A 25,108-nucleotide genomic window follows, 5' to 3' on the forward strand; every position below is an offset into this window, starting at 1 on the left:
GTGTGTGACGGGGCTGGGTGTGTGTGTGTGTGTGTGTGTGTGTGACGGGGCTGGGTGTGTGTGTGTGTGTGTGACGGGGCTGGGTGTGTGTGTGTGTGTGTGACGGGGCTGGGTGTGTGTGTGTGACGGGGCTGGGTGTGTGTGTGTGTGTGTGACGGGGCTGGGTGTGTGTGTGTGTGTGTGTGTGACGGGGCTGGGTGTGTGTGTGTGTGTGTGTGACGGGGCTGGGTGTGTGTGTGTGTGTGTGACGGGGCTGGGTGTGTGTGTGTGTGTGTGTGACGGGGCTGGGTGTGTGTGTGTGTGTGTGACGGGGCTGGGTGTGTGTGTGTGTGTGTGACGGGGCTGGGTGTGTGTGTGTGTGTGACGGGGCTGGGTGTGTGTGTGTGTGTGACGGGGCTGGGTGTGTGTGTGTGTGTGTGTGTGACGGGGCTGGGTGTGTGTGTGTGTGTGTGTGTGTGTGACGGGGCTGGGTGTGTGTGTGTGTGTGTGTGACGGGGCTGGGTGTGTGTGTGTGTGTGACGGGGCTGGGTGTGTGTGTGTGTGTGACGGGGCTGGGTGTGTGTGTGTGTGTGACGGGGCTGGGTGTGTGTGTGTGTGTGACGGGGCTGGGTGTGTGTGTGTGTGACGGGGCTGGGTGTGTGTGTGTGTGTGGGAGAGACGGGGCTGGGTGGGTGTGTGTGTGAGAGACGGGGCTGGTTGTTTGTGTGTGTGAGAGACGGGGCTGGGTGGGTGTGTGAGTGATGGGGCTGGGTGTGTGTGTGTGTGTGACGGGGCTGGGTGCGTGTGTGTGTGTGTGACGGGGCTGGGTGCGCGTGTGTGTGTGTGTGACGGGGCTGGGTGCGTGTGTGTGTGTGTGACGGGGCTGGGTGTGTGTGTGACGGGGCTGGGTGTGTGTGTGACGGGGCTGGGTGTGTGTGTGACGGGGCTGGGTGTGTGTGTGACGGGGCTGGGTGTGTGTGTGACGGGGCTGGGTGTGTGTGTGTGACGGGGCTGTGTGTGTGTGTGTGTGACGGGGCTGGGTGTGTGTGTGTGTGAGACGGGGCTGGGTGTGTGTGTGTGTGACGGGGCTGGGTGTGTGTGTGTGTGACGGGGCTGGGTGTGTGTGTGTGTGACGGGGCTGGGTGTGTGTGTGTGTGACGGGGCTGGGTGTGTGTGTGTGTGACGGGGCTGGGTGTGTGTGTGTGTGACGGGGCTGGGTGTGTGTGTGTGTGTGTGTGACGGGGCTGGGTGTGTGTGTGTGTGTGTGTGACGGGGCTGGGTGTGTGTGTGTGTGTGTGTGACGGGGCTGGGTGTGTGTGTGTGTGTGTGTGTGACGGGGCTGGGTGTGTGTGTGTGTGTGTGTGACGGGGCTGGGTGTGTGTGTGTGTGTGTGTGACGGGGCTGGGTGTGTGTGTGTGTGACGGGGCTGGGTGTGTGTGTGTGTGTGTGTGACGGGGCTGGGTGTGTGTGTGTGTGTGTGTGACGGGGCTGGGTGTGTGTGTGTGTGACGGGGCTGGGTGTGTGTGTGTGTGTGACGGGGCTGGGTGTGTGTGTGTGTGACGGGGCTGGGTGTGTGTGTGTGTGTGACGGGGCTGGGTGTGTGTGTGAGAGACGGGGCTGGGTGTGTGTGTGTGTGCGTGCGTGCGCATTGGGGCTGGGTTTGTGTGTCGGGCTGAGTGTGTGCGTGTGTGTGTCGGGGCTGGGTGTGTGTGAGTGTCGGGGCTGGGTGTGTGTGTGTTGGGGCTGGGTGTGTGCGTGTGTGTGTTGGGGCTGGGTGTGTGCATGTGTGTGTCGGGGCTGGGTGTATGCGTGGGTGCGTGTGTGTGTGCGCGTGTGTGTGTGCGTGTGCACGAGAGACGGGGCTGTGTGTGTGCGTGCGTGAGACGGGGCTGAGTGTGTGCGTGCGTGAGACGGGGCTGGGTGTGCGTGTGTGACGGGGCTGGGTGTGCGTGTGTGTGCATCCCGGGGCTGTGTGTGCGTGTGTGTGCATCCCGGGGCTGTGTGTGCGTGTGTGTGCATCCCGGGGCTGTGTGTGTGTGACGGGGCTGGGTGTGCGTGTGTGTGCATCCCGGGGCTGTGTGTGCGTGTGCAACGGTGCTGGGTGTGTGTGTGCGTGTGTGACGGGGCTGGGTGTGCGTGTGTGTGCATCCCGGGGCTGTGTGTGCGTGTGTGACGGGGCTGGGTGTGCGTGTGTGTGCATCCCAGGGCTGTGTGTGCGTGTGCGACGGTGCTGGGTGTGTGCGTGTGAGACGGGGCTGGGTGCGTGTGAGACGGGGCTGGGTGCGTGTGAGACGGGGCTGGGTGTGTGAGACGGGGCTGGGTGTGTGAGACGGGGCTGGGTGTGTGAGACGGGGCTGGGTGTGTGAGACGGGGCTGGGTGTGTGAGACGGGGCTGGGTGTGTGAGACGGGGCTGGGTGTGTGAGACGGGGCTGGGTGTGTGAGACGGGGCTGGGTGTGTGCGTGTGTGTGTGTGTGCGTGCGTGCGTGCGCGAGCGACGGGGCTGGGTGTGTGTGTGCGCGTGAGACGGGGCTGGGTGTGTGTGTGTCTGTGCGTGTGCGTGTGGGCTGGGCGTGTGCGTGTGGGCTGGGCGTGTGTGTGTGGGCTGGGTGGGGGCTGGGTGTGTGTGTGGGGGCTGGGTGTGTGTGTGGGGGCTGGGTGTGTGTGTGGGGGCTGGGTGTGTGTGTGGGGGCTGGGTGTGTGTGTGGGGGCTGGGTGTGTGTGTGGGGGCTGGGTGTGTGTGTGGGGGCTGGGTGTGTGTGTGGGGGGGGCTGGGTGTGTGTGTGGGGGCTGGGTGTGTGTGTGGGGGCTGGGTGTGTGTGTGGGGGCGTGTGTGTGTGTGTGGGGGCGTGTGTGTGTGTGTGGGGGCTGGGTGTGTGTGTGGGGGCAGGGTGTGTGTGTGGGGGCTGGGTGTGTGTGTGGGGGCTGGGTGTGTGTGTGGGGGCTGGGTGTGTGTGTGGGGGCTGGGTGTGTGTGTGGGGGCTGGGTGTGTGTGTGGGGGCTGGGTGTGTGTGGGGGCTGGGTGTGTGTGTGGGGGCTGGGCGTGTGTGTGGGGGCTGGGCGTGTGTGTGTGGGCTGGGCGTGTGTGGGTGGGGGCTGGGCGTGTGTGGGTGGGGGCTGGGCGTGTGTGTGGGGGCTGGGCGTGTGTGTGGGTCGGGGCTGGGCGTGTGTGTGTGTCGGGGCTGGGTGTGTGCGTGTGTGTGTCGGGGCTGGGCGTGTGCGTGTGTGTGTCGGGGCTGGGCGTGTGCGTGTGTGTGACGGGGCTGGGCGTGTGCGTGTGTGTGACGGGGCTGGGCGTGTGCGTGTGTGTGACGGGGCTGGGCGTGTGCGTGTGTGTGACGGGGCTGGGCGTGTGCGTGTGTGTGACGGGGCTGGGCGTGTGCGTGTGTGTGACGGGGCTGGGCGTGTGCGTGTGTGTGACGGGGCTGGGCGTGTGCGTGTGTGTGACGGGGCTGGGCGTGTGCGTGTGTGTGACGGGGCTGGGCGTGTGCGTGTGTGTGACGGGGCTGGGCGTGTGCGTGTGTGTGACGGGGCTGGGCGTGTGCGTGTGTGTGACGGGGCTGGGCGTGTGCGTGTGTGTGACGGGGCTGGGCGTGTGCGTGTGTGTGACGGGGCTGGGCGTGTGTGTGACGGGGCTGGGCGTGTGCGTGTGTGTGACGGGGCTGGGCGTGTGCGTGTGAGTGAGACGGGGCTGGGCGTGTGCGTGTGTGTGAGTGAGACGGGGCTGGGCGTGTGCGTGACGGGGCTGGGCGTGTGCGTGACGGGGCTGGGCGTGTGCGTGTGTGTGACGGGGCTGGGCGTGTGCGTGTGTGTGACGGGGCTGGGCGTGTGCGTGTGTGTGACGGGGCTGGGCGTGTGCGTGTGTGTGACGGGGCTGGGCGTGTGCGTGTGTGTGACGGGGCTGGGCGTGTGCGTGTGTGTGACGGGGCTGGGCGTGTGCGTGTGTGTGACGGGGCTGGGCGTGTGCGTGTGTGTGACGGGGCTGGGCGTGTGCGTGTGTGTGACGGGGCTGGGCGTGTGCGTGTGTGTGACGGGGCTGGGCGTGTGCGTGTGCGTGCGTGAGACGGGGCTGGCTGTGTATGTGTGCGCGACGGGGCTGGCTGAGTGTGTGGGTAGGTGTGTGTGTGTGTGAAACTGGTGGTGGGTGTGTGTGAGAGGGAGGATGAGAAGGCTGCTGTGTGTGGGTGGAGTGAATCTGCTTTCCAGCATCACTCCTCACATTAAAATTGACGTAAGTTTTTTAAATATCAGAGAACAGGAAGAGTGGGGGAGAGGGGGAAAGGTAGGGTCGGTCTCCATCTGGATCTGTGCAATAGTTACCCAGTCGTTTGAGGTTTTCATACTTCTCTCTTTTTAGGTCACTATTGATTTAACCCAGTCAAAACCTCACAATTTAAATGACAATTTTGGATGGCTTGCAGTGCAGGTCAATTCCCCAGAGGAAGTTTGCACTTCTGGGCAACAGCTATGCAAACGTTTCCTGTGATCAGCGGAGGGTGGGGTACCTGCCCCCAATATGACGCCCTGAAGCTCGGAAGTTATGAGCCATTGTTTACCTCCACTTGCTTTTATTTCCAGCTTGTCACTCTTCTCGTATCACCCTGTGCATCCCCACTCAAATATAACTGGGAAGAAGCATTTCCAAATCTTCAAAATTAATATGTTCAGAAGTTAATGTTTAACTTTAGCTGCCTTTTATATTGGATAGTAGCTTTGATTCAAATGTGCTAAATTGCATAATTTGAAGCAGCTCCTGTTGCGCCGCCATAGCTTTAGTGGGTGAGTGTGACCTGAGACCTGGTTTATGCTTTTCTGTTGTACCTCTGGTGAAGATACTGCAGTAGAGTGCATTTCTGAGGAAATTCTGGGTTACTTTGTTTTTATTTCCAAAGAGCAGGAGTTAGTGGGATAGTTCAACATAAATTCTATACTGTTGTCAGTAGGCATCTCCACATCGTCAGTCGGGTTGTCAGCCCTAATTGCAAGTCACTTTAAATGATTTGGGAATCTGTATCCTAAGATCAGTGTTTTTAATCTTAATTCTTAACTGTAGGTCGAGAACTTGTTAAAAAAATGTAGTATTCTGACTGGCTCTATATTACAATTTTAATTGAGATTGTGCTCAGAGGATCTGTAACATGTGAAATAACATTCCCAGTGGAAAGTTTGAACTCTGTGAGGCTCTTTTAAAGATGACAGGAAGGAGGAAAATAATGACTTAAATAGCAGCTTAAATTTTAATTCAGTAGATAGATAATTTCTTTTGTAACCTCAGGAGGTTTCAAAGTCTTGTAAGTGAGGTGTAATCACAGCTGTAATGTGAGAAAAGCCTATAGAGTACTGAGGATTAAATACTGGTCAAGCAGTTCAAAAACTGGATATTTAAGTAACTCTAACCTATCCATTGGCCATTTTTTAGATAAATACATTCTTGCCCAAATTTACATTGCATGTTGCTGAAACAGTTCCTCATGTTCAGCACCACGCCACGTAAGTGTTGAGCTGTGGTTGCCTACAATAAGCAAAATATCTGCGAATGTAGCATGACCTATGGTGAAACCGAAACAAGGCTATCTCACTGAATTGGCATAAACTCTTGTGTATTCGTCTAATGAAAGAATAAACACAAAAAAAAATACAATTTCTGCCTGATTTGCATCTGTCCATTAAAAGTGGACAGATGCAGAAAATCAATACAATGCATTTTATTTGGATGCAACCATTTAACTTGCACCTTGGGTACAAAAGAACAATCACAAAGCATTAAATGAGTAATGTTGAGCTTAACGACCGGATGAGTCCACTGCCATACCTGTTTCCATATAGTTGTGAGTATATCTCTCTTTAAAAAAGGGGTTGGCACAGTGGCTAGCACTGCTGTCTCACAGCAACAGGGACCCAGGTTCAATTCCAGCCTCGGGTCGCTGTGTGCATGGAGTTTGCACATTCTTCCCGTGCCTGTGTGGGTTTCCCCCGGGTGCTCCGGTTTCCTCCCATACTCCAAAGATATGAGGGTTAGATTGGTTGGTCATGCAAAAATTGCCCCTCAGTGTTAGGGGGATTAGCAGGGTAAATACGTGGGATTACAGGGATAGGGACTGGGTGGGATTGTTGTCAGTGCAGGCCAAATGGCCCCCTACTGCACTGTAGGGATTCTATGAAAATTGTATGCAGCACTCTAGGTGTGGTCTCACAACTGCTCTGAACAGTTGTAGCAAGACTTCCTACTGTATTTGCTCTATTCCTCCTGCAATAAAGGTCAACATTACATCTGCCTTTCTAATTACTTGCTGCACTTGCATGCCAACATTTTGCGATGCATGTATGAGGACATCCAGGTCCTTCTATTGCAGCATTCTGCAGTCTTTCTCCATTTTAAATAATATGCTGCTTTTCTATTAATCCCAGCAAGGTGGATGACCTCCCATTTTCCCATATTATATTCCATCTGTCAAATGTTTTCCCACTCAAGGAGGCCTCCACCAACTTACATGCTGGGGTGGTGGGTTGGGCTCACTGCCTCCTGAAGAGGCAGCACAGGCAGGCGGATGTCGAGGCTAGAAGGACAGACTCTGTTTACTGGGACATCTGCACAGATCTAATCATGACTGTTCAGCCCTCAAGCTTTCATCTTGCATACGGGCATTGAAAAAACTCTTCAAAGAAAGATAAGGTTACTACAAGATAGTAAAGATGTAAATCAAGCAAAGCTATAACTCTTCTGCAAGCTGTGTCAATATTGCCTACAGGGATGTGTGTGTGTTGGCCATTCTAGGAGCTCAGCCAAGTATTCATAATGAGGCCATCTGGAAAAACAAATGTCTGACTATTTGTTAGAACTGCTGGTGTTGATACAGTTGCAGAGGGTTTGAAATACCCATCACTGCAATGGAGGTGGCGAGGGGAGGAGTTCTGCACAGTGACTACTCAGGCCCTTATCCCGCACCTGTGAAAATGACCAGAAACAGGAATGGGGGTGGGAATCCTGGCAACTGGTCCAGATTGCCATTTCTAAAGGTCTCCCAACTCTACCTGACTTCATGAAAAGCTAGGCCTCAGTGTCCTCCTCACAACTTGTTTTCCTACCTCTCTTTGTATCATCAGCAAATTTGGCTGCATTCACTCAACCCATTCATCCTAGTCATTAATAAAGATTGCAAATAGTTGAGACCCCAGCACTGATACCTGTGGCACTCTACTAGTTATAGCTTGCCAAACTGAAAACGACCCGTTTATCCCAACTTTGTTTGTTGTTAGATAGCAATCCTCTATCCGTGCTGATATAATACTCCAGCACCATGAGCTTTTGTAGTAATCTTTTATGTGGCAGCTTATTGACTGCCTTTCAAATCCAAATACAGTACATCTACTGGTTGCCTTTTGTCCACCCTGCTTGTCATACATATCCTCAAAGAACTCTAATAAATTTGTCAAACTCTATTTCCCTTCCACAAAAGAATGTTGACTTTGCTTGATTGAATTATGTTTCTCCAAATGTCCTGCTACTGCTTCCTTATTATGAATTCTAGCGCTTTCCCAATTGCAAGTATTAGCCTAACTGGCCTCTCTTTTCCTGTTTTCTGTCTCCCCTCTCCTCCTTGAACAGAGGTGTTATATTTGCAGTTTTTAAATCTGCTGTGACCCTTCCAGAATCTAGGGAAATTTGGAAGATTATAACCAATGCCTCAACTGTCCAGCCAGGGTTGAATACCCTAGGCTGGAGGCTCTTATGCCTGTCAGCTTTGGTCCCATCAGTTTTCCTAGTACTTTTTTTCTAGTCATGGTGAATGTTTTAAGTTCCTCCCTCCCTTCCTGATGGTTCTTGAATTTCTACTATCCTTATTGAGGTGCTCTTGAAGGCAGACACAAAATACTTGTTCAACGTCTCTGCCATTTTGTTGTTCCCCATTATTAATTGATTAGTCTCATCCCTTAAGGGGTCGATGTTTACTTTAACTTCTCTCTTCCTTTTTATAGAAGTATAGAATCTCTTACACTCTGTTTTTATATTTCTTGCTTATTTTACTCTTGTACTGCACTCTGGTAGTGCATTGCAGATCCTAACCACTCACTGTGAAAAAATATTTTCCTCATGTTACATTGCTTCTTTTGAGAATTACCTTAAATCTGTGCCTTGTGTGGCAACAGCTTTCCCTATTTATTCTGTCCAGTCCCCTTATGATTTTGAATACATCTATTAAATCTCCTCTCAACCTTCTCTTCTCCAAGGAAAACAATCCTCGAGTCCTACACTCTATCTTTGTAATTGAGTTTCCTCATCGCTGGAACCATTTTCATGAATCTTTCTTGCACTCTCTCTAATGCTTTCCTTCAATGCCACACCCAGAGCTGGACACACTGGTCCAGGTGAGGCCAAGCCAGTGTCATATACAAACTCTTGTGTTCTATGTCCCTATTTGGCTGCCGTCAGTGGTGGTGGAGGCAAACTCGATAGGGTCTTTTAAGAGACTTCTGAATGAGTACATGGGACTTAATAGGATTGAGGGTTATAGGTAAGCCTATATATAAGCCTAGGTAGGTAGGGACATGACCGGCGCAACTTGTGGGCCGAAAGGCCTGTTTATGCTGTATTTTTTCTATGTTCTAATATGGTCTAGTATACAGTGTACTTTGTTAATCTGTCCTGCCACTTTCAATGACTAATGCACATATACACCCAGGTCCATCTTTTGCACCCCGTTAGAGTTGCACCCTTTACTTTATATTGCCTCTCCGTGTTCTTCCTACCAAAATTAATTACTTCACACTGCTCCACATTGAACTTCATCTGCCACTTGTCTACCCATTCTGCCACTTGTCTACCCATTCTGCCACTCGTCTGCCCATTCCACAATTTGTCTATCTCTTTTTTTAAGTTCTACACTATCCTCCTCACAGTTCACAATGCTTCCACATTCTATAGTATCCATACATTTTACAATTCTGCCCTGTACACCAGGATTTAGGTCATTAATATATATCTGGAGAACAAGGGTGGAATTCCAACCATTATTCATGTAAATTGAGTCTGTGTCTTTATATGCCCTGTTTGTGAACAGAATTCCCACTCACCTGAAGAAGGGGCTTGGAGCTCCGAAAGCTTGTGTGGCTTTTGCTACCAAATAAACCTGTTGGACTTTAACCTGTGTTGTTAAACTTCTTACTGTGTTTACCCCAGTCCAACGCCGGCATCTCCACATCGTCATTGTTTGACATCCGACCCACTACGGTGGTATCGTCAGCAAACTTGAAAATCGAGTTGGAGGGGAATTTGGCCACACAGTCATAGGTGTATAAGGAGTACAGTATAGTACTAATGAAAAATACTCGTGAAATGTTGATCTTGATCCAAAGAACTGGAGTACAAAAGCAAGGCAGTGATGGCTCAGTTGGACAGACCCTTAGTCAGACCCCATCTGGAGTTCTGCCTTCAGCTTTGGGCACTGTCCCTTAAGAAATGCCCCTTAGAGGGCTTAAAGTGAACATCCAGAAGAATTGTAGTAGGGCTTAAAAGATTAAGTTATGAGGGTGGCAAAGTTGCATAAACATGGCTTGTATTCCCTTGGTTGAGGAGCAATCTAATTAAAGTATTTAAAATTAGGTTTTGGCATTTGATAGGTGGATAACAGGAAACTATTCCCTTTCAAGAAAATCCAGAACAAGAGGGCGCGTAATCTTTAAATAAGACCATAAGACCATAAGACATAGGAGCGGAAGTAAACTTGAAAATCGAGTTGGAGGGGAATTTGGCCACACAGTCATAGGTGTATAAGGAGTACAGTATAGTACTAATGAAAAATACTCGTGAAATGTTGATCTTGATCCAAAGAACTGGAGTACAAAAGCAAGGCAGTGATGTCCACTCCACCATTCAATCATGGTTGATTTCAACTCCATTTACCCGCTCTCTCCCCATAGTCCTTAATTCCTCGAGAAATCAAGAATTTATCAATTTCTGTCTTGAAGACGCTCAACGTCTCGGCCTCCACAGCCCTCTGTGGCAATGAATTCCACAGACCCACCACTCTCTGGCTGAAGAAATTTCTCCTCATCTCTGTTCTAAAGTGACTCCCTTTTATTCTAAGGCTGTGCCCCCGCGTCCTAGTCTCCCCTGTTAATGGAAACAACTTCCCTACGTCCATCCTATCTAAGCCGTTCATTATCTTGTAAGTTTCTATCAGATCTCCCCTCAACCTCCTAAACTCCAATGAATATAATCCCACGATCCTCAGACGTTCATCGTATGTCAGGCCTACCATTCCTGGGATCATCCGTGTGAATCTCCGCTGGACCCGCTCCAGTGCCAGTATGTCCTTCCTGAGGTGTGGGGCCCAAAATTGCTCACAGTACTCCAAATGGGGCCTAACCAGTGCTTTATAAAGCCTCAGAAGTACATCCCTGCTTTTGTATTCCAAATGTGGAGATGTGATTAGTTGTAAGTATTCGCATTCCAACCATTATTCATGTAAATTGAGTCTGTGTCTTATAAGTTCTGTTTGTGAACAGAATTCCCACTCACCTGAAGAAGGGGCTCAGAGCCTCGAAAGCTTGTGTGGCTTTTGCTACCAAATAAACCTGTTGGACTTTAACCTGGTGTTGTTAAACTTCTTACTTTGTATTCCAAGCCTCTTGAGATAAATGACAACATTACATTTGCTTTCTTAATTACGGACTCAACCTGCAAGTTTACCTTTAGAGAATCCTGGACTAGGACTCCCAAGTCCCTTTGCACTTTAGCATTATGAATTTTGTCACCGTTTAGAAAATAGTCCATGCCTCTATTCTTAAATAAGAGCTAAATCCATTGGAACTGAAATTTAGGAAGCGTTTTTTCCACAAAGGGTAGTAGAAATCTGGAACTCTTAGCCCATGGCTGCTGGGTCAATTGAAATTTTTAAGTCTAAGATTGATAGATTATGTTGGGTAACGATTAGAGATATGGACAGTTGTGATCTAACTGAATGGCAGAATGGTCTCAAGCTAAATGACCTCCTCCTGTTCTTGTGTTCCAAAATAGATAGCATAAAATGTGACAAATCCTATCCATCACTGTATATTGACAAAAATCAGTGATTTCCTCACACCTTTTATTTAAATAAAACTTATTTCATAAGTTGAAGAGATATAAGAAAGACTTGTATTTACATAACCCTTTTCACAACCACCAGACATCTCAACATGCTTCCCAGCCTATTCTTGAAATGTGGGCCGCGATTCTCCCAAAAGCACTGAATTGGCGGGAAAACTGTTCTAGATCCCGACTGTTTCGTCAGTTCAACTTCACACTTGAATCTCCCCACTCTGTGCACTGCACAGGTCCCAATCGTGAATCTCATAAAAAACCCAGGGAACGGGTTGAGTGCCAGAGTCTGACAGTTCTGGAACTCTGCGCATGCGCAGTGGCCCTGATCTGTCAGACTCCTGATTTTATCAATGGCGTTATAACAAAAAATGTTGACAGAATCAACATTAAGTGAGGAATACAGGAATCCCTGTATTCTGCTTTGTTTTTTGATTGAAGGACAAATATGGGCCAGGACACTGAGAATAACTCCCCTGCTCTTCTTCAAAATAATGCAATCTTTTACATCCACCTAAGTAAGACAGATGACATCTGTGCTCAAGTTCCTGGAGTGGGGTTTGAACCTTGTGACTCGAGCACGAGTGCTACCAATTGAGTCACAGCTGACAAACATGTTAAGTGAAATATTAAACCTGTATTTTAATGTTTTGGTTCTGCTTTCTCCTCCTATAGCAAAAGTAAGCAAAGCACAAGAAGGAGGAAAAAACATGTCAGAGTTGGGTAGCAACAGGTAAGTGTCTTGTTTTAATTAGGTGTATTTACCTGGATGATAAAATGAACCTTTAGATTTGGCTACATGCCTGATCAACGAAAGGAGAGTCCCCTTCTGTTCTGAACCTGAATCAATAATGTGGGAGTGGTCTCTCTAAAATGGTTATCATAGAATCTCTACAGTGCAGAAGGAGGCCATTCGGCCCATCGAGTCTGCACCGACAACAATCCCACGCAGGCCCTATCCCCATGACCCACGTATTTACCCTAGCTAGTCCACCTGACACTAAGGGGCAATTTAGCATGGCCAATCCACCTAACCTGCACATCTTTGGACTGTGGGAGGAAACCCACGCAGACACGGCGGGAGGGCAGGGGGATGTGCAAACTCCACACACACAGTGACCCAAGCCGGGAAGCTAACCCGGGTCCCTGGAACTGTGAGGTAGCTGTGCTAACCACTGTGCCACCAAGCTGCTTGTTGCATACAAGTTTAAGTGTGATTTAAATAAGTTGGCTCTGGCTCACTGGTTTACTCTTGAGAAAAATAAAAGACAGCAGGGGTATGTTTTTTTGGAGATGGATAGGACAGGTTTATTGATATAAGATAATGTACATTAGATTGTTGAAATCTGTATTATCCTGAATGTAAAGACCGAGGAAATATAGGATGTATTTTCTGTATTTTTGTTTGGTGCTGACTCTTAGACAAAACTCTGACCATGAGGCAGGCAGTGTTATTTCCGAAGATACTACGCAAAGTTTTTTGTGGAAGAATGACTAAGCATTAATCATGGTATTTTCTTCAGGTTTAATTTGAAAGAAGTAATGAAGCAGAATAAAAAAACTTTGAACCTGGAATGAATCACGAGATGTTGAAAAGAATTGAATAAGGTAGAATTGTATTATTCACTGAAGATAGGAAGGTTTAATATCAGGATCTTTCAAAGAGATTAAGATATTATGACTTGGAGGAGGGGGCTGAAGGGTGGGTCAGTAAATTTGCTGATGATACCAAGATTGGTGGAGTAGTGGATGAGGTGGAGGGCTGTTGTAGGCTGCAAAGACACATTGATAAGATGCAGAGCTGGGCCGAAAAATGGCAGATGGAGTTTAACCCTGATAAGTGCAAGGTGATTCACTTTGGTAGGACAAATTTGAATGCGGATTACAGGGTTAACGGCAGGGTTCTGAGGAATGTGGAGGAACAGAGATCTTGGGGTTCATATCCACAGATCTCTGAAGGTTGCCACTCAAGTGGGTAGAGCCGTGAAGGAGGCCTATAGTGTGTTAGCGTTTATTAACAGGGGGTTTGAGTTTAAGAGCCGTGGGGTTATGCTGCAACTGTACAGGACCTTGGTGAGACCACATTTGGAATATTGTGTGCAGTTCTGGTCACCTCACTATAAAAAGGATGTAAGAACATAAGAACATAAGAAATAGGAGCAGGAGTAGGCTGTCTAGCCCCTCGAGCCTGCCCCGCCATTCAATAAGATCATGGCTGATCTGAAGTGGATCAGTTCCACTTACCCGCCTGATCCCTATTACCCCTAATTCCCTTACCGATCAGGAATCCATCTATCCGTGATTTAAACATATTCAACGAGGTAGCCTCCAGCACTTCAGTGGGCAGAGAATTCCAGAGATTCACCACCCTCTGAGAGAAGAAGTTCCTCCTCAACTCTGTCCTAAACTGACCCCCCTTTATTTTGAGGCTGTGCCCTCTAGTTCTAGCTTCCTTTCTAAGTGGAAAGAATCTCTCCACCTCTACCCTATCCAGCCCCTTCATTATCTTATAGGTCTCTATAAGATCCCCCCTCAGCCTTCTAAATTCCAACAAGTACAAACCCAATCTGCTCAGTCTCTCCTCATAATCAACACCCCTCATCTCTGGTATCAACCTGGTGAACCTTCTCTGCACTCCCTCCAAGGCCAATATATCCTTCCGCAAATAAGGGGACCAATACTTCACACAGTATTCCAGCTGCGGTCTCACCAATGCCCTGTACAGATGCAGCAAGACATCTCTGCTTTTATATTCTATCCCCCTTGCGATATAGGCCAACATCCCATTTGCCTTCTTGATCCTGCAGACTGGGTTTTTGCGTCTCATGCACAAGGAACCCCAGGTCCCTTTGCACAGTAGCATGTTGCAATTTTTTTCCATTTAGATAATAATCCAATTTGCTATTATTTCCTCCAAAGTGAATAACCTCGCATTTGTCAACGTTATACTCCATCTGCCAGATCCTCGCCCACTCACTCAGCCTGTCCAAATCTCTCTGCAGACCTTCTAGGTCCTCCACACGATTCACTTTTCCACTTATCTTTGTGTCGTCTGCAAACTTTGTTACCCTACACTCAGTCCCCTCCTCCAGATCGTCTATATAAATGGTAAATAGTTGAGGCCCCAGTACCGATCCCTGCAGCACGCCACTAGTTACCATCTGCCAACCAGAAAAGCACCCATTTATTCTGACCCTCTGCTTCCTGTCAGATAGCCAATCCCCAATCCACGCTAACACCCTACCCCCAACTCCATGTGACCCAATCTTCAGCAACCTTTTGTGAGGCACCTTATCAAACGCTTTTTGGAAATCCAAGAACACCGCATCCACCGGTTCCCCTCTGTCAACCGCACTAGTCACATAGAATCATAGAAACCCTACAGTACAGAAGGAGGCCATTCGGCCCATCGAGTCTGCACCGACCACAATCCCACCCAGGCCCTACCCCCACATATTTTACCCACTAATCCCTCTAACCTACACATCCCAGGACTCTAAGGGGCAATTTTTTAACCTGGCCAATCAACCTAACCCGCACATCTTCATAAAAATCCAACAAGTTCGTCAAGCACGACTTTCCTCTCATGAATCCATGTAGAAACATTGGAGAGAGTGCAGAGGAGATTTATCAGGATGCTGCCTGGTTTGGAGGGTAGGTCTTATGAGGAAAGGTTGAGGGAGCTGGGGCTTTTCTCTTTAGAACGGAGGAGGATGGGAGGCGTCTTAATAGAGGTTTATAAGATGATGAGGGGGATAGATAGAGTGGACGTTCAGAGACTATTTCCTCAGGTGAATGTAGATGTTACTAGGGGGCATAACTATAAGGTTCATGGTGGGAGATATAGGAGGGATGTCCGAGGTAGGTTCTTTACTCAGAGAGTGGTTGGGGTGTGCAATGGACTGCCTGCTGTGATAGTGGAGTCGGACACTTTAGGAACTTTCAAGCGGTTATTGGATAGGCACATGGAGCACGCCAGAATGATAGGGAGTGGGATAGCTTGATCTTGGTTTCGGACAAAACTCGGCACAACATCGAGGGCCGAAGGGCCTGTACTGTGCTGTACTGTTCTATGTTCTATGCTCTATTCTAATTCCATTGCAATCATCATATTAGCCTTCACTCTTTGTTAGGAACAGAAACAAAGGAGACAGTTCTTTATCACCTTCAGTGGCACAGTGGTTAGCACTGCTGCCTCACAGCGCCAGGGACCCGGGTTCAATTCCAGCCTCGGGTGGCTATGTGGAGTTTGCACATTTTCCCCATGTCTGCGTGGGTTTCGTCCGGGTGCTAAATTGACCCTTAGTGCCAGGGGGATTAGCAGTGTAAATACATGGGGTTATGGGGATATGACCTGGGTGGGATTGTGGTCAGTGCAGATTTGATGGGCCAAATGGCCGCCTCCTGCACCATAGGGATTCTATGATCTTTCTTGAACACATGGAATTCTTTGTCAGTAGTGATTGAAGTGGATCCCAGTATCCTGGGTCTTCTGGCAAAGTGTTAGCTCAAAGTAAAACTTATCTGTCAATGACTCATAACTTGTCTTACAAAAGCCATAAACTTCTTTACCATCATTTGGAAAATTTCAACATAAGTAGATGCCCTGGGATTGTATTGGAATTAAACTCCAGTTCAAAGGTCTATTAAGTTAAGTGGCCAAATATTCCTCTGTAGCAACATGGATGCTATAAAGGTGAGCTTGTTAATATTCAACTAATATCTATTTGTTTGCTATGCTGCACATCCGATACAACACTTCTTCAAAATTGACGAGGTAGATAGAAGGGAGGAAAGTTGAGAATTTTGAACCTCAGGCTGCATAATTTAGCATTCGAATTGAACTGCACGACAAGAATTGTGCAATGTCCAACCCCCACCTAGGACAGAGGTGATTTTGAATGTCTGTTTCACAGTTAGGATAGTGCCCCCGGGTCACAATTGTAAATGTCCAATCATTCTAGTAAATGACCTGCTTGCAGGGATTTTAAAAAGAAGTGTCAACAATTAACTATTAGATGAATTTGGTGAAGAGATTGGAATTACAATCCTGGAGGAATCTTGTATCAAACAATTTTGTTGATTGTCTTGGGGTTAAGTATGCCATCAATCCAGTACATTTTCGTTGTGCTCAGTTCTTCACACAAATTTACCAATTATTCACTAATGAATGGTGACAAATACTTGGAGTTTTTATTGAAGATTTACAATACTATATAGAAGTTACAAGAGAGTTCCACATACACATCTTACTAGGGAATCAGCACACCACCCATAATCACACATTGCATGATATCATTTCAGTGATGACAGACTCTCACTGTTTACATATTCCATTTATCACAACATCCCTCTTTCTCAAGTAGAGTATTGTGCAATTAGAATAAATACACATAAAGTAATGGAATAGCTGTGAACACTATTTACATAAAAGTTAGACCTCCATCCATCGTTTGAGTCCCTAAGATATATAGGCAATTTACTAATTACGTCCAGGCCTCATAATAATAAAACTTTTCTGATATCTAGAATTATCAATACGATGTTCTTGACTCATTCCTCATGGACATATGGATATCCTGCACACTAGCACTGTGCCAGTTGTCTTCACAGCAGTTTTCCACAATTTCTCTTTGACCTTACCTGCAAATGTGTTTGCAACTCCATTGGATTATTGGGCAAGTTGCAGTTGGACAAGTGACTTAGTTGACACCAGCTCCTATTTGATATCACTTCATTCGACGTCCTCACTTTGGCCCATAACTTTGTCAGATTACAGTCACTGGTAGGCTGTCACTCTGTAGAGACTTAGCTTGGCTGAAATTCTAAGGCCACTGTCTAGCCTGACCTCCTTCACTCAGGCTGGGTGAGACAGAACTGTCTCAGTTTCAGGACTTCAGCAGCAAGATGTAAAGAGAATGCAGCAAAGGAAGACCTGTCCCCTTTTTACGGCATTAGTTACTGTAACACAGGCGAGTTTAACGGGACCATTGAAAGTGAGAAGATAAGTTTCAAAGTTATGTGCACAGGATATTGGGGGTGGATGGGGGGGGGGGGTAGTTGTGATGTGCAGGGCTTGGTCTGGGTCTTTAAAATTGTTACTCTGAAGTTGGAAGTGCTTTATTTCCTTCTAACTGTTTCAGAGTAACTATGAGGGTCAAACTGGTTGAACCATCCAAAGTTAGTGATTTAAATCACTTTATCAGATAGTTCCCAAACCAGCCTCCCATCCATTGACTCTATCTATACTTCCCGCTGCCTCGTTAAAGCAGCCAGCATAATTAAGGACCCCACGCAACCTGGACATTCTCTCTTCCACCTTCTTCCATCGTGAAAAAGATACAAAAGTCTGAGGTCACATACCATCCAACTCAAGAACAGCTTCTTCCCTGCTGCCATCAGATTTTTGAATGGACCTACCTCGCACTAAGTTGAATTTTCTCTACACCCGAGCTATGACTGTAACACTGCATTCTGCACTCTCTTGTTTCCTTCTCTATGAACGGTATGCTTTGTCTGTATAGCATGCAAGAAACAAACTTTTCACTGTATACTAATATATGGATGAATAAATCAAATCAAAACCAATCCAGCACAATCGTCCAGCAGAAGTTGGCTCTTCTGGACAATTGCTGGGTAAACTCAAGAGGGATTCCATGTGCATAAAGTCAGAGGTTTACAGCATAGAAACAGGCCCTTTGGCCCAACTTGTCCATGCCGCCATTTTTTTTAAACCCCTAAGCTAATCCCAATTGCCCGCATTTGGCCCATATCCCTCTATACCTATCTTATCCATGTAACTATCTAAATGCTTTTTAAAAGATAAAATTGTACCCGCCCCTACGACTACCTCTGGCAGCTTGTTCCAGACACTCACCACCCTCTGTGTGAAAAAATTGCCCCTCTGGACGCTTTTGTATCTCTCCCCTCTCACCTTAAACCTATGCTCTCTAGTTTTAGACTCCCCTACCTTTGGGAAAAGATATTGACTATCTACCTTCACATTGGCGAACTTCCAAGAGAAATTCCCCCACACATCGTTGGGTACCCCCCTAACACGATGCTGGGGAGCCAGGAAGTTATGGCTTTGTATGACCTTGGCACACTGCAAACCTTGGATACATCTGCTGGGAATCAGATTCCTTTCTTTGAGTGAATAACAAAACTTTTGCCCCACACGTAAGGTAGGCAATTCTGCACCTGCATTCCAATCTTGTGCAGACTTCATCTTCTCTTGCTTCACCAGTAGTCATTCCTGCACTGATACAAACCTGGACGGATGATAGCTTAGAAGCGTCACTCTCATCTGCTTTTTGAACATTATTTCAGCTGAAGATGGTAATCCCAGGTCTAATGTTGTTAGCCACAAGTGCAACATCGCCACGTGCTCTGTTTCTCTGTACCTGACAAGTGATTTAACCATGCAAATCATTCTCCTGGCAAGACCATTGGATCTAGGATGATGTGGAGAGACTGTTACATGGTTAACGGGTACACATCTTGAAATGATGTGCCTGTATATTGTGGACTATTATCATATACCAACTCCTCCGATGTGCCAGAAGGACTAAATGTAGCACTCCAATAAAGTCCTATGCAAAGTGGAGGAGCAACAAACACTGGTATGCCTAATGACCTCTTAAGCTGCATGCTTTACTGTGGTCTTGAAATGCTAGGCAATTCCGCAGCTGATGTAGAAAATCTCACTGCCCACGGGGTTCATTCTGTTTTGGTATCTAGGCCACTTCACCAATAGTCATAGCCACGCCCAATTCTTGCAAGTATTGCCTTCACTGCTACAATGGCTCCATACTTCCTACCGTCTTTCAACAATGTGTTGGTATCATGCCTTTTTTTTTCCTAAAAGGTCTCTCTGGAAGGCTTTGGTGTTGAAGAAGAGTTCTATGATCCTGTGCAACAGCTGGGTTTCAGAGAAATCCCAGTCTCTGCCCTTATCATGACATTGGCTTACAAATGATCAATTGACTCATTGGGCTATTGTCTGAATACCAATAACTCTAAAGGGTGGATCTTGAAATTCACCTTCACGTGGAGTTTATCTTTCATTGTACTGACCCTCGTCAGACCCTACTTGGTGCAGCTATATAAGACCCTTGTCTGACCCCACTTGGAGTACTGTGCTCAGTTCTGGTCGCCTCACTATAGGAAGGATGTGGAAAAGATTGAAAGGGTGCAGAGGAGATTTACAAGGATGTTGCCTGGATTGAGTGGCATGCCTTATGAGGATAGGCTGAGGGAGCTCGGTCTTTTCTCCTTGGAGAGACGAAGGATGAGAGGAGACCTAATAGAGGTGTATAAGATGTTGAGAGGCATAGATCGGGTGGACTCTCAGAGGCTTTTTCCCAGGGCTGAAATGGCTGCTACGAGAGGACACAGGTTTAAGGTGCTGGGGGATAGGTACAGGGGAGATGTTAGGGGTAAGTTTTTCACACAGAGGGTGGTGGGCGAGTGGAATCGGCAGCCGTCAGTGGTGGTGGAGGCGAACTCAATAGGGTCTTTTAAGAGACTCCTGGATGAGTACATGGAGCTTAATAGGATGGAGGGTTATAGGTAGGTCTGGAAGGTAGGGATGTGTTCGGCACAACTTGTGGGCCGAAGGGCCTGTTTTGTGCTGTAGTTTTTCTATGTTTCTACTTCAGAGCTACAGGAAGTCTATTTGATCGTTGTCGAATAGACCTGATATTAATTCTATGGAATCCCTTCTTTCCAATGGTTATTTTAATTTTTCACTGCCTGCCTTAATCAGCGATGATTCCATTCTCTGGTGAAAAAGTTTGAACTTGAATAGGACATGTGTGGCCTTCCAATTCATGATGTGGAGATGCCAGCGTTGGACTGGGGTAAGCACAGTAAGAAGTCTCACAACACCAGGTTAAAGTCCAACAGGTTTATTTGGTAGCAAATACCATAAGCTTTCGGAGCGATGCCCCTTCGTCAGGACGAAGGGGCAGCGCTCCGAAAGCTTATGGTATTTGCTACCAAATAAACCTGTTGGACTTTAACCTGGTGTTGTGAGACTTCTTACTGTGCTTCCAATTCATGACAGAAAATATAGTGGTCATCTTTCCAGTGCTGCTTGCTTCTCAAGGATTTTTCTGGTTTACCATGGGTGGGTTTCCTGTTTGGAAATACTAAACAATAAAGGATAGCTGTTGTCCCTGCAGCTTGAGTCTTCACGCCCAGCCCTGGGCTCTGTGTCACTATGGCCTGTATGTTGTGCTTTTTATTTGACCCCACCCAGAACACTCTTTTGACTGGGAACCACACTACAAAGCCCAAATAGCTTTTCAACCTGTCAGTCTGATTCCAAACCAGCTTTTGCAACTTGATCCTGAACCGACTTAATATTCTTATTAACCACCAACCTGGTTCTCTTCCTCGTCAGTTACTTACTGGGTTTTTTTGAGCATTGCTACCCGATAGCACTTCCATCTCTGGTGTGCCATAATAGGAAGACAGATTATTACTTGAATGGGTGTAAATTGAGAGAGATGGATACTCAACGAGACCTTGGAGTCCTCGTGCATCAGTCGCTGAAAGTAAGCGTGTAGGTACAGCAGGCAGTAAAGAAAGCAAGTGGTATGTTGGCCTTCATAGTGAGAGGATTTGAGGATAGGGATGTTTTGTATAGCGCATTGGTGAGGCCATACCTAGAGTATTGTGTGCCGTTTTGCTGTCCTTATCTGAAGAAGGATGTCCTTGCTATAGAGGGAGTACAGCGAAGATTTACCAGGCTGATTCCTGGGATGGCACATCTATCATGAGGAGAGACTACGTTGGTTAGGATTATATTCACTGGAGTTCAGAAGAGTGAGAGGGGACCTCATAGAAACTTATAAAATTCTAACAGGGTTAGACGGGGTAAATTCAGAAAGAATGTTACTAATGGTGGGGGAGTCCAGAACGAGGGGGTCATTGTTTGAGGATAAGGGGCAAACCTTTAGAACTGAGGTGAGGAGAAATGTCTTCACCCAGAGGATGGTGAATGTGTGGCATTCACTACCACAGAATGTAGTTGAGGCCAAAAAAGTTATCTGATTTCAAGAAGAAATTAGATATAGCTTTTGGGGTTAAAGGGATATGGGGAAAGGGAGGAATCAGGACATTGAATTCGATAATCAGCCATGATCAAGATGAATGGCGGAGTAGGCTCAAAGGGCCCAATGACCTACTCCTGCTCTATGGTGTCTCTGTATTCTTCTGATTTTGCAGCAGACCGCTTGTCTTGTCTCACTTTCTTTTTTCTTCGGGTTGATTCCACTCCACAATCTCTGCACTGAAGCAAATCACCAGGATTCAGATCTTCACTGTACTTCAACTTTAATTCTGCAATGTGGTATTCAGAAATGTACCACTGCCACCATGTGTTACTGGGTTTTTCCACACAAACTTACCTATCACACACTAATGAATGGTAACACATTGTTTGGGTTCTTTTTATTGAAATATCACAATACTGTACTGTATACAAGTTACAGGAGAGCTCGACATGCACATTTTACTAGGGATTCGACGCAACTACTGCAGTATCACATACTGTATGATGTAATTTCATCAGTTTTTTTATAAATCTTTACAAATTACAGGACTTGTAAGGGAAATTGATGTTTAACCTTGAGATAAAGCAGACAATGAGAACTGGTGCCCTTGTAAAGTAGATTAATGTAATGTGCCTTATCAAAAGTACTATGTATTCTATATTTTATGTGGGAATCTACATCACCCTAAGAATTTGAGAATTAAATAGAATGGGAGAGTGATTGCATTGAATTGAGGAAAGGAACATCTATCTGGTTTCTGTTTACATCAACATTGTTAGTAGGATGTGACCAAGTATATGAGGTAATCTTTTATGTCAGGCTTATTAAAGGAGTTTTGGTCAATAGTGACACGCTATGGAAGTGGTGCAATGCAATGGAGCTCATGAAATATGCCATGGGTTGATAGGGTAATATTCAAAGCAGAGTTTCATATCTCCGTTGTTCTGGCTAGATATTTCCAGAAAAGAGAGAGAGGTTAAATAATCACCTAAGCCACATGCCCTCTTGTCATGTTTAAGAATTGGTGGAAGCTTCCAAGTGCATCAACAATCCAAATTCTCAGCAAACGTTGATGTATAACCCACAGGCAATCAGGAAGGGAAACAGTGACCAGATGTGACATCATCTCAAACAAGCACAACTTGAACTCATTTATGCTCTCCAGAAGATGCCCAAGTGTACAAACTAATCCAATTTGGTAAATTGCCCTGTGGTATGCAACTTACCTGCATTTGATTGGCAATCTGCTAAAGCAACGAAATGGAGTATTTGATAGTTTTGATGCTTAACGTAGCCACATTTATGACAGTATTTCAGTGGTTTCCTAGGTGTGGCTTTCACTTGAGTCTAATCAGGAAAATACTTGATTATGGCCATATGGGAGGTTTAAGATGTTATAGGTGGGTCAATTAATAGACAAAGCGCTAGCTGAGGCACACAGACCAGAGGTGCAAAGATCAACTCTTGGCAGTTTCATGATCCTATGGGGAATGGAAAATCAACTAGAGGTTCTATTGCTATTCAGGAACTCCATTTATAAAGTATGTAGAGATGACTGGTGAGGATAGGACAACAGGTAAGGAAAGGGCTCAATTTACATGCATCAAATGGTTAAATAACTAACTGTAAGAAGTCTCACAACACCAGGTTAAAGTCCAATTGGACTTTAACCTGGTGTTGTGAGACTTCTTACTGTGCTTACCCCAGTCCAACGCCGGCATCTCCACATCATAAATAACTAACTAGCAGAGCTCATGCATAAAAAGGATTATCACTTGACTAAGGTACAGAGAACTGGAGGCCTGTGAAATCTATCCCATTGCAAGCCCTTACCATCAACAGATGAGGCAGAGTAAATCAGTAAAACCATATTTTTTAGAGGTTAAGATTAATGTAAAGTTAATGTAAGAATCTGCTGGTAATTCATTAGTTCGTGGTATTGAGCTGCAGGTGAAATAAATTCATAATTGTAGTCAGGGCTAGTGTCACACTCTGGTCCTAGAGATAAAAGGATAATCTTCTGAGCTGCTGTACTGCCTGTTTCTTTGAATGTGTTACTATAATTTAATTGCTGTTTCGTGAGTAACGTTCTGTTTTCCATGTTCAGTTAAGCACACATTTGGCAATGTTGGAAGCTTCAGAAATGAGTTATTTTCCTTCTCTTTTGGTCCAGCTCTTCTCTTTGCGAAGAAGCGTTTAGACAATCACCATTCACTTCAAACATGAGAAATTCTTTATCTGACCTCCATGGGGGACCACTATTGCAAGGTATGTGATGTTTACAGTTTCATATTCTGGTTGTGGCTTTAAAGATTTGGAGATCTTAAGTGTCTAGTTATGTATTTGTATATTAATTTTTGTGAAGTATCTTATTTTGGAAAAATACCTTCACAAAATGGCATGCTTTGCATACGATGATTTTCAAAAAATGTAAATAATAACTAATTGTGTAAATTCATCAGTTCCAAGCTTGAAGGCCATGTATTTGGAGAAATGGTTACGACACCAACTCTTTTCTCTGATCCAATCTCTCTTCAAATGCAGCTCCTGGCTGCTGCATGGGATTAGTTATTTTATCCCACAAAAACAAATGATGTTTAGATTTTATTTAAGCACTAGAAATCCACTTAATATATCCACAAGCATGGGTCCAACCTGTCATCAATAAAGATGGTGGCAGTGCATCCTCCAAGTAGACTTCTAGGGCATTAGAAAGATGAACTTCAGTTGACTGAATGGACAATGAGCTTTTCTTGACTTTTAAAATGATCCTTGCTTAATGCTGATAGTTTTAAAGGGCTAACAGTAGTCTCATGTTAAATACTATGGCATCCATTGAAATTGAACGTCCAGTAAAAAGCTGAAATAATTTAAGCATGGACCATAAAGTAATGAGTGGGAAAAAGGCCATTCATCCTCTAAGGCTATCCTGTATAGGTTCTTCATTCTGTCTCCTCCTGCCCGCTGACCCCACCTGTCCCATGTTAATTCAGCAATACCCCGTGGTAATCTAGTCATCTTTCTTACGTGGTTACTTTATATAGGTGAACTTCCTTTCTGCATGGATGCACAGGTCTTTTTGAAAAAGCAAAACCAACATTGCATTCGGAATACCAGCAACTGATCAAATTGCCAGGATAGCCACTTTTTTTTAAATCGCTTTATGATTAAGGGAGCAGTCATTTTAAAAAACCTTGAATTAAAGTAGAAAAGTGTAAACAATACTTAGCAATAGTTAAGCGTGATCCCTGACATTGAAAGACCTGTACCTAGTAAGTGTCAGCACCTTCAGGAGTGGAAAGGAAAAAACATCGTGATTCACAAAACTCTTAATATTTAAAAGGGAATTTTATACCATCAGAATATTGAATATTAATATTGCTCCATCACATCACGTTAGTGGTATTCAATTTTAGAAGTATTTTTCACCTGCTATACATTGCATACGTTTTGCTTACTTCCTACCATGTGGCCAATTTGCAGATACTATGTGTGGACAGTAGTGTCTACAGGCTGTTGAGAACCACATTCCCATAGATCTATAAATCTGTGGCACAAGTGAGGGCTTCTGTTCAGGCAATTGATTGAGGTTGAACCAAATAGTTGGTGACTTTAATGCCACATTTGACAATGAGATAAGCTTTCAACCACAAATCTGCTCCATCATCATGACTGTTTACTTCCACCTCTAGAGTGTTACCTGACTCTGCCCCGCCTCAACTTCATCTGCTGCTGGAACACTCACTAATGTTTTTTATTGACCTCTAAGCTTGACTATTCAATTGGCCTCCTATCATCTTCCCTCCATAAACTCAAGCTCATCCATAACTTTGTTGCTCATATGCTAACTCGCACTGAATCCCATTTACCCATCACCACTGTTACAGAGGCTGAGGGTCTGGCTATGCCTTAATTTTAAAATGAATGGGCAGAACTTTGTCAGAAAAATTCTCGGTGTAAAACCTCCCATTTTCTCACCCGTTTTTCCA

The 25,108-nt window shown here is 46.1% G+C and overlaps 1 protein-coding gene across 5 annotated transcripts in view; it reads left to right on the plus strand.

The window, feature by feature from the left end:
* Positions 1–25,108, plus strand: part of znf827 (zinc finger protein 827) — a 198,923-nt gene that overhangs the window by 138,985 nt on the left and 34,830 nt on the right. For all 5 annotated transcript variants that reach the window (XM_078212202.1, XM_078212193.1, XM_078212220.1 and 2 more), the window contains exons 7-8: positions 11,734–11,791; positions 23,293–23,387. In XM_078212202.1, coding sequence (XP_078068328.1) covers positions 11,734–11,791; positions 23,293–23,387 — 153 coding nt within the window. The remainder of the gene's footprint in view (positions 1–11,733; positions 11,792–23,292; positions 23,388–25,108) is intronic.

The sequence above is a fragment of the Mustelus asterias genome, chromosome 1 (assembly GCF_964213995.1).
Source record: "Mustelus asterias chromosome 1, sMusAst1.hap1.1, whole genome shotgun sequence".
In the NCBI taxonomy this organism is placed as follows: Eukaryota; Metazoa; Chordata; class Chondrichthyes; order Carcharhiniformes; family Triakidae; genus Mustelus; species Mustelus asterias.